General features: G+C 41.8%; 1 protein-coding gene across 2 annotated transcripts; it reads right to left on the bottom strand.

The window, feature by feature from the left end:
- Nucleotides 1-1,480: 1,480 nt before the first annotated feature.
- LOC111852066 (putative methyltransferase DDB_G0268948) lies at nt 1,481-9,934 on the bottom strand. Of its 2 annotated transcripts, none has more exons than XM_023827579.2 (8): nt 9,762-9,934; nt 7,272-7,307; nt 6,861-7,014; nt 5,441-5,601; nt 4,531-4,744; nt 3,435-3,538; nt 2,940-3,077; nt 1,481-1,854 (listed from the first exon to the last, which is right to left on the bottom strand). In XM_023827579.2, the coding sequence occupies exons 3-8, from the start codon at nt 6,969-6,971 to the stop codon at nt 1,758-1,760; spliced, it is 825 nt and encodes a 274-aa protein (XP_023683347.2). In that variant the 5' UTR covers nt 6,972-7,014; nt 7,272-7,307; nt 9,762-9,934; the 3' UTR covers nt 1,481-1,757. The 2 variants fall into 2 exon arrangements, with proteins under 2 accessions (XP_023683347.2, XP_023683346.2); XM_023827578.2 differs by having other exon boundaries at nt 7,272-7,328.
- Nucleotides 9,935-10,156: the final 222 nt, after the last annotated feature.

Below are 10,156 nucleotides of genomic sequence, written 5' to 3' on the forward strand. Positions count from 1 at the left end.
CATTGGCAGGATCTTTTAACTCAACTTGTCTTTGCAGTAGTAATGACATAACATTCCACATGATACCAGAAGGTGGCACTAAAACACTGCTGAAGTCAAATGAGTAGGCTTTAAAACTGCAGTCTTGGTCAAATGGTTAAATTTAAGAACTTCTCATTATGTTGAAGAGCATTTCACAAACAGCTGGAATTAATTTCCTTTAAAAGTATGGTGTGTGATGATCACCAATAGAGATTCCTCATTTTCTACAGGGTTCATAGTTCTGATGGGAGTGGCTTGAATTGACATGGGAAATTCAAGGTCTGTGGACCCTGATTGCTGCAATTTTTAGCCATAATCAAGAGAGTGGATTGTGAATTGTAGGAGGAAACAGCCGAGGCACTGCAACCCACTCACAATCAACAGTCCAGTTTCAGATACCTAGGTGTCCACATCACGGAGGACCTGACATTGTACAAAAGGCATGTCAACACTGCCACTACCTCAGGATGCTAAAGTGCAGGCTGCCTCTCAAGATATTCAAAGCATTCTTCACGCATGTCCTCGACAGCATCCTAACCGGCAACGTCATCATCTATTTTGGGAGCTGCACCAAACAGAACAGCACCCTTGGGTTTATTTGCCTTAATATGCAGGTGACTTACAGGAGACAAAGCAAATTTAGAGATCAGTGGTCACTGTTGACACCACAGCACAGAGTGCACAACAACGAAATGTGTCCTCTGCATTTAACCCATATGTGACGTCGTGACATAGCAGCTAATTCATCTTTCAATTACAAGTGAGCTTCCCTAACCATTATCCATTAACCATTAATTAAACATTCTACTCGCCCCAACAATGGCCTCTTCTCTGCTGTGGTCAGATAGGCACTACTGCAGCCTGATGGTCAACACCAAGAGAGCGAGAACATGTTTCTACCCTCACGTAGATCTGTCCCTAGCATAATTCCTCACTTTTCATTTTACATCTTCCTGGTGTACACTGTCTCATGTAAATAGTTATCAGTGCCAGTATATATCATTGCTTTTCATATAATATTGACTTATTTTACTCTTTATTATTGACATTGCTGTTTTAATATTTTATCTTGTTCATATTTTTTCTTTGCATTACATATTTCTCTTTTGAGCACAATCCAGGAAGCAGGTGGGAAAAAGCATTTCACTACACGCATGAATAGTGCATGTTTCTGTATCTGACAAAAGAAAACCTGCTCTCACTCTGTCCTCCTCACATATAGAATAAACTTGCGTTATTCAGTTATCAATTATTTACTGCTGAGTAGAGCGACTTGAGCGCCCCCCAGCCCCCCCTGAAACATGCACAGACCTCCCAGACTTTGTCCAACCAAAAACAGAAAAGATTAAACAGTACTAAAGAAAGTATAAAATCAGTAACAAACTTTTAATATTTTAGTTTTAATAATTTAGTTTAATCGTGTCATATTAAAATATTAAAAGTAATAAACCCCACAGGCCAGTGCTGGTGAAAGTTTAATGCAGATAAAATTCTTTACATAAAAGACAACTATAGAGGATTAAAATTAAACATTAACAAAGTTCTTATGAAATTACAGCACCAACTGATAACTAGCTTCAGGGCTTAAGATTACCTTAATTGACCTGACAGACAGGCATACTGTAGATAGTAGGTTAATGCACATAAAATCAGTTACATACAAAGTAATAGCAGAAGATTGTAGAATCACGAGGCTGCATCACCTGGCTAATTACCAGCTTCTGTGACACATGACTTCAGCTCACATCAGGCTTCCGAGCCAGAAAATAGTAATACTTCACCACCAAACCAACTTCTGTTTCCGGAGATGTGACTTTCATCACAGTTAGCAGTCTAGAAAGACAAAGAACACAAAGATACTGCATTTGTTCTCCACGAAAGTGAATACTCTGATTATTTTCATTGCTGATATTTAGTTAATGTATATGCCTTATTTAGAGAGACTAGTTAACATTTTTCACACTGTACCTACATATACAGCTATCGTCTGAAGCAATTCAAGATTACAGGCGCCCCGCCCCCCCTTGAAGGTTAAGTTAATTTAATTTTCTATATAGCGCCAGATCACAACAGAAGTCATTTAAGGTTGCCTTTCCTATAGAACAGGTCTATACATTGTAGTTTTATTAAACAAACTAAATAGCCTTATGTTATTTATCTTATTTACACAACAGCTTGTCATTTTTCTCTTTACACGGTCGCGCGTTTACAATTCTCCTCCGCTCTCTGTATCGCACATGGCGGAGTTCCGCCTCGATGCGCGCGCACAAACACGTGCGCGCACACACAGGTGAGCACACTCCCACCAGCGGAAAACGTCAACCACCTGAAAAGCAGACAAAAATATCTGCGTTTTTTTGACTGCTGTCATTAAAAGAAACACATGAACACCATGAATCCTGTCGGTGTCCGTCTGCCCGCCCCCCACCGTACAATAGTGCAGTGAAAACAAGTAATGCTTAGAAACTGCAATTTACATAAAGTGCATGTGCAATTAATTGAACTACTGGAAATATAGATGGGGATGGGGAAGAATCTGTTCACCAAAGTTAGCATTCTGATGGTGAAAGACTTCCTACTAGACTCAAGATTAAGTACATTTTGATTACAATTCCATATCTTTAACCATTTTATCAGATACGTTTTTATGCATTTTATTGTAATTGTTTTCAGAAATGTTATTTGTAACACTGGACAGAGTAATTTGTTACGGAGTGTGGAATGGAATCCAGTCTTTACATGTATGATTTTCACACAACCAAATAGATATACAGGGTATGTCTTTGACGCACCTGTTACATAATGCAGTTAGTGGAAGTTAGGTATGACCTGGGGTTCAGCAGCCAACAGGTTAGGTCTGTTCAGCACAGATGAGTTCAGCCCCACAAAAAAAGGGGGGGGGGGCATTCAGTTCCCACCTGCCTGTGACATCCTGGGACAGTCTCCTGGCCTCCTCTGGGTTCTTCTGAAGGAGGGTCTGGTAGCTGGAGAAGGACTCCACCATGCCAATGTAGCTGGATACTGGTACTGAATGCTTAACAGATATACAGTCATGCCTGGAAATCCCAGCAAGATTAAAACGGTCAATGTGGAGATGTTTGATAAGAATAAAGGTAAATTTCTCTCTATCCTCACTTCCCAACAACTTATACAAGATAACCTTATGTGTTGTGGATTCCAGAAATCATCATATTTACAATATATCCCTTACTACATGGTAGGCATCTAATTTCTAAAATATTTTAAGCAATTTTAATTAATCAGTGCTTAAAATTTTACCATTGTGGTTATGGGCACAAGGTAAGGAACATCCCAGTATGGGCCACCAACCCATCGCAGGGCACAATCACACACAATTCAATAAAAATACAGAACATTGTAACATCAAACCTCTGTTTGAAAGTCATACTTACCATTCCTTCTCTGGGTACGGGATGGAGTCAAACATTTCTTTGTAGAGAATGGTTGAATCAGGACCCAAGACAGCAGAGCGATATGGCCGAAGAGCAGAGTGAAACTGCAGGGTGATAAGGCATCATTTGTTGCTAAAATATCTTGAAGTAATATTCAGAAAAATGGTTATTATTGACTCATCAAACGTATGCAAGGCATTTGGAGTTTGAAAGGGAGTAACTAGGGGTGCGATATTGTGATATTACAACATGAGATTTCTCGTCGTAGCAGAAATCGGTTTCGCGAAATGCGCTGCAAATTAGCAGCTGGAAGTATGTCGGCGTCTGACTAAATTACCATAGTAGATGCCCCAGACACTTTTAAATCTTTTGTGTGGCAGCGTTTTGGGTACCCGGCGGAAAACATAAACGGCGAAAGGGTGACAGACAAAACACGAACCATCTGTAAGCATTGTAGGAAAATAATGCCGTACACAGCGGCTAACGCTACTACTATACAAAGCCATTTGCAGCACCATCATAGCTCTTTACTTAAATCCACTGCACCGGTGAAAAAAACATTAAAAAGCCAGACAACGGTTGGGTTACAAATGTGTTTGCACCCCAGCTTCCACAGTCAAGTGCTAGAGCCACTTCAATAACGAAGGATATCGGCGTTTTCATTGCAGCCGACATGAGACCATTTTCTGTAGTAGAAAATCCGGGGTTTCGGCGACTCAACACATTAGAACCGAAGCATTTTTTGGCTTTCAAATTAATCAAATAAAAGGCTGCTTCCCAGTAATATATTTCCTCTTTGAAGTTTTCCTTAAAATATTGCTAAAATCTCATCTCGTTCTCGTGAACCCAATATCGTGTCTCGTCTTGTGGGTTGAGTATATCGTTACACCCCTATTAGTAACTGTTGCTATCTGAATCGCATTGACTATCAGTAGACCCTATTTTAAGAGCACTGTTGGACGGTATGGTTTTGTGCAGCCAGACATTGCCAGTGTTGTACGGTGATGCCCACTGCTCATATGCTGAACAGTGTGTTCCACCATGGCTACGTACATCACCATGTAAACAAGGTGTTCCCCACAGGGATCCTCCTGACCTCTCTGCAGATGTGGTTGAGCTCCTGGGAACAGTCCCTGTACTGAAGTTCCATGTCCAGGGTGTAGTTGAGAAGGGCCAAGCTCCCTCCTGGCCTCAGCACACGGAACGCCTCCGCAAGGAAACGTGGCCGGTCAAACCAGTGGGCAGCTGACATGGCCGTCACCAGGTCCGCTGAGCCGTCCTCTAAGGGCAGTTCCTCAGCTGGACACTGCCTGTGTCCAAAAGTTCAAAGCCATGACCACCCATAGGTGAAACATCTACTGTCAAGCACACACATTACAATCCAACAGAACACTTAACAGCTGTGTCTCAATTCTACTCATTTTATAAACTCTACATCCTAGCCCAAGATAAACACCATTTGCTGGTACTTGGGTTCTCTCAGCTTATGAGGGCAGTTTCAGCCTAGAATATTTCTGATACCCTGGCCTCAGGCACACAAAGTTCCCATTGAGATCTACCAAGCTTGAATTCCTGGCCTGATTCTATACCTGCAGTCTGCGAGTGACCATATCCTACCTTGTACTCTGTGAAATAAGAGAACTCACACTTCTCCCCCCTATGGCTGCTTAGAGAAAGCAAAGTATGAGATGTTTTTACATGCAAGTTGTCCTCTACGTAAACTATTCCTTTTTCTGTGATGAAAACAAAAAGTAGTAATGAGGCAATGAGATGATAATGAATAGGGCAGAATGTAATTACTCATACAGATGTTAAGTTAAACTAGGCAGAGACTAATAGAGTATACTCATCCTATGGATCCGCTATCTGATTAGAACTATAGTTTTACCAGTCTTAGACTCTGCTCTTAAATATTAATTTACCAGACGTGGTATGTCAAACGTTTAAACCTGGGTGGAGGACATTTAATGCCCGCCCAATTCTCCTCTACTGAAAGTGTTTATGACCTGTAGGAGATGTTGGAGGCATTGGCACAGGCACGGGCCATCTGCAGCTGAGCAGGGCTGACGTCCATCCCGACCACCTGGTGGAAATGCGGGCCGAGACGAATCGTACCCTGGCCAGACCCACAGCCCACATCCGCAGCCAAGCCGAAGGGTCGCGCTTTCTGTTAAACAGCCAGGCCCAAGAACATAGTCAGGATCTTTAGCTTATAGTTTTAGCCAGGCAGAAATATAGATTAAAATTTCACTTATACAATTCGTCAGTATGTCAATTCAATTCAATTTTATTTATATAGCGCTTTTAACAACAGTCATTGTCACAAAGCACTTTACATATAACCAGTCCGAACCTCCACCAAGCAAGCCTGAGGTGACAGTGGCAAGGAAATACTCCCTCCAGCAGGAAGTAACCTTGAGAGGAACCTAGACTGGGAAGGGGACCCCATCCTCCTCTGGGCGACCGGGTATTTGCAATTCAGTTTGAATATCCACGAGAGTATATGCAAGTTGTGAATGCTTACAATGCCCCACAGTTTTTCTCCCACTGGAAACCGGAAACTTTGTTGCAATAGTAGCCCCTTGTGTATCACAAACACAAAAACATCCTCCGAGAACGACTTCTCCCAACCATCCAAGAAAAGTTTGGTGACAAACAATGCCTTTTCCAGCATGATGGAGCACCGTGCTATAAGGGTTAGGAACTTTGCGAGATAACTAAACTATAGTAACAATAAACAGCTATCAGCACAATAGTCCCCCACACACTGTTCACCAGGCTGAGGGACCTGGGATTGAACAGCCGCCTGTGTGCTTGGTTCTTTGACTTCCTCACAGGCGGACAGGTGGTGCAAATGAGTAAGTCATCAACGATGATGAGACAGGTTATACTAAGAAGGTGGAGAACCTGGTATCATGGTGTCAGGAAAACTGCCTCCAACTGAACGTCAGCACGACTAAGGAGCTGGTGGTGGACTTGAGCAGCAGACAGCAGCGCCCCTATGCCCCCCTCACCATCAACAGGACTGCAGTGGGGAGGGCAAGCACCTTTAAACACCTGGGTCTTCACATCTCAGAAGAGCTGACCTGGACTGCACATATAAAAGCCCACCAGAAAGTGTCTGTGTCTCTACCACTTGAAACAGCTGAAGAAGTTTGCATACTCTATACCTTGTATATTTTCCAAATTTGTGTACAGTCTTCAGAGTGACCAGGGGTACATTTCACCACATGTTGTACTTGTATAACTATGTACGTAACAAATAAAGGAATCTTGAGTCTTGAATCAGGTGTGCAGGTGAGCTTTGTTTCAGCTCTGGTCACAGGTGTTATAACAACACACAACCTAATGTACTTCAGACCACCAATGAGTTCATAGGTCTTTAAAAGGCCTCTCACATGACTTCTCTGCTCTTATTCCTCTTACCTTTTTCTCCAGAAAGGCCAGGATCTCCCCTATTAGTTGCTCCGAAGGGGATAATCTGTACTTTTGGTAGGAAACTGCATGTCCCTTGCCCTCAAACAGTCTGTGAGCCATGAGGATGAGTTCTGCACTGGTGTGGGATGGGTGTAGACTGTAACTAGACAATGGGGTTAGACAGAAGGTGTACATCTTCAAAATGTTCCCTGAGCTCAGAGATCATGGACAAGATTTATACAATATATGTATAAACAATATATAAGGCAAATCATTGGGAATCAATAATAAGAAATATAAACGTAGATCTTATGCATATACCAACAAATCCAGAAATTAACATGAGAGTTGGATGGAAAAGGTCATTCAAATATTCACTATGTCTCCTCCATCAGAATAAGATTAAGAGAGATGATTTACCTGTGTCCCACAGGGGCTCCACTGGACCGTTTCAACCTGCACAGACAAGGCAGCAATCTGTGAGACCGAAGCGATGAGGGTGAGCTGGATGGAAACACCTGGTAGCTTATGACCTGGGACACATGGCTCCTCTAGTGCCCTGGAGACACCGCAAGCTGACACGTCCATGTCACTTATTAGCCAGACCCAGTCTGAGTGTGGAGGTTTAACATATTCAGCTGAATAATAGAAAGGTCAATTCTAGCTATTATATTATAAATGGAACAGTCCATTTTAATTCAACAAGTTGTTTTTGTATCACCGTTTTTTATTTTGATGAAATTTAGCATGTGAATTACACATATCTTCCAAAGCTCAGAATTTTTTTCTATGTATTATTATTCTTTATCCACTTTGAGATATAGTGCCTTTTCTACACAGCACGTAGCAAATATAATTCAGTGTTTTCTTATGAGTTGGAACTTATTTACTGTTACAGCTACAGCTTTTGTATAAACAAACACCGAATGTCTTCGTTAATATATTGCACAGATTTATTTTATATTTGTTAGATAGTCTATGGTTTATATTGCAGTTGTGATAATTGAGTAATTGATAATAATAATTTAGCCATTGTAGGAGGTGAGGCAGCAAGATTGAGGCCCACAACCATTAAGTGAGGATACTACTTACCAATGAGCAATGGAGCCTTGTCATGATAATTTTATTAATATTAATTTTGAAACTTGCTAAATGTAATTGCAGTTTAATTAATTTAAAATATTATAAGGCCAGTACTATACAAATGGTGATGTACTACAGTCATGGCCAAAAGTTTTGAGAATGACACAGATTTTCACAAAGTCTGCTGCCTCAGTTTTTATGATGGTAATTTGTATATACTCCACAATGTTATGAAGAGTAATCAGATGAATTGCAATTAATTGCAAGGCCTCTCTTTGCCATGAAAATGTACATGATCCCAAAAAATCTATTTCTACTGCATTTCAGCCCTGCCACAAAAGGACCTGCTGACATCGTTTCAGTGATTCTTTCATTAACGCAGGTGCGAGTGTTGAGGACAAGGGTGGAGATCACTCTGTCATGCTGATTGAGTTAGAATAGCAGACTGGATGTCTCAAAAGGAAGGTGGTGCCTGAAATCATTGTTTTTCCTCTGTTAACCATGGTTACCTGCAAGGAATCACATGCAGTCATCATTGCTTTGCACAAAAAGGGCTTCACAGGCAAGGATATTGCTGCTAGGAAGATTGCACCTAAATCAACCATTTATCGTATCATCAAGAACTTCAAAGAGAGGTTCAGTTGTTGTGAAGAAGGCTTCAGGGCGCCCAAGAAAGTCCAGGAAGCGCCAGGACTGTTTCCTAAAGTTGATTCAGCTGTGGGATCGGGGCACCACCAGTGCAGAGTTTGCTCAGGAATGCCAGTAGGCAGGTGTGAGTGCATCTGCACGCACAGTGAGACGAAGACTTTTGGAGGATGGCCTGGTGTCAAGAAGGGCAGCAAAGAAGCCACTTCTCTCCAAGAAAAACATCAGGGACAGACTGATATTCTGCAAAAGGTACAGGGATTGGACTGCTGAGGACTGGGATAAAGTCATTTTCTCTGATGAATCCCCTTTGCGATTGTTTGGGGCATCTGGAAAAAAGATTGTCTAGAGAAGAAAAGATTAGCACTACCATCAGTCCTGTGTCATGCCAACAGTAAAGCATCCTGAGACCATTCATGTGTCGGGTTGCATCTCAGCCAAGGGACTGGGCTCACTCACAATTCTGCCTAAGAACACAGCCATGAATAAAGAATGGTACCAAAACATCCTCTGAGAGCAACTTCTCCCAGTCATCCAAGAACAGTTTGGTGATGAACAATGCCTTTTCCAGCATGATGGAGCACCGTGCCATAAGGCAAAAGTGATAACTAAGTGGCTCATGAAACAAAACATCGACATTTTGGGTCCATGGCCAGGAAACTCCCCAGACCTTAATCCCAATGAGAACTTGTGGTCAGTCCTCAAGAGGCAGGTGCACCAACAAAAACCCACAAATTCTGACAAACACCAAGCATTGATTGTGCAAGAATGGGCTGCCATCAGTCAGGATTTGGCCCAGAAGTTGATTGACAGCATGTCAGGGTGAATTGAAGAGGTATTGAAAAAGAAGGGCCAAAACTGCAAATATTGACTCTTTGCATAAACTTAACGTAATTGTTAATAAAATCCTTTGACACTTATGAAATGCTTGTAATTATACTCAAATTTTCAATCATTCTCAAAACTTTTGGCCATTTTGTACCTACTGTACACTCAACAGGTTGTTTGAACGTCACATTTTTAAAAAATTGGCTCGATTAAAAAAGAAAGCATGCCATCTAGTGGCTGTTATTCTGAAATACAAAAGAACAACGAAAAAGCACTGACTGAGGGAAAACCTCGTTACAAAATCAGATGAGTATAGCAGAAAAAAGGCGGACAAGAGGCAAATGCAAGCCTTACCTGCTTCGAGTGACTAGGGGAACGTGAGATCGGGGAAGATGGATGATTTCTCTGCCTTTGGCAGGCGCATGAAGGAATACCGGGAGTACAACTTAACACACTTTACGGAATCATGGCGGCACACAGGACTACGAAAGAAAAGGAAGAATAAGTAAAAAGCTGATAGGTGAAAGGCAGTGGACTATGACAGCCCTCAGTATGAACCCTGTGATCCGGAGCATGTGACTGTGACAGATCAGCTGACGGGACATTCATTTGCTGGCTCGATCTGCATCTGAATTCGTGTTACATAAGTCGATCGCACCTTCTCAAGGCGGGCATTAAGGAATTCATAGTGATCTCCTGGGATTTAAATCGGTCTCTCTTTGCAATGCGTTGAGCAACTTTTTAAGGGC

This window comes from Paramormyrops kingsleyae, chromosome 16 (assembly GCF_048594095.1).
Source record: "Paramormyrops kingsleyae isolate MSU_618 chromosome 16, PKINGS_0.4, whole genome shotgun sequence".
NCBI lineage: Eukaryota > Metazoa > Chordata > Actinopteri > Osteoglossiformes > Mormyridae > Paramormyrops > Paramormyrops kingsleyae.

What these genes read in the sequence shown, in the direction of transcription:
- LOC111852066 (XM_023827579.2), bottom strand. Translation starts at nt 6,971, where the DNA reads ATGGCTCACAGACTGTTTGAGGGCAAGGGACATGCAGTTTCCTACCAA. An exon ending in CCGTACCCAGAGAAGGAATG is followed by an intron (nt 3,078 to 3,434) that starts GTAAGTATGACT and finishes TGGGATTTCCAG; the next exon opens with GCATGACTGTATATCTGTTA. An exon ending in TCCCAGGATGTCACAGGCAG is followed by an intron (nt 1,855 to 2,939) that starts GTGGGAACTGAA and finishes TTGTCTTTCTAG; the next exon opens with ACTGCTAACTGTGATGAAAG.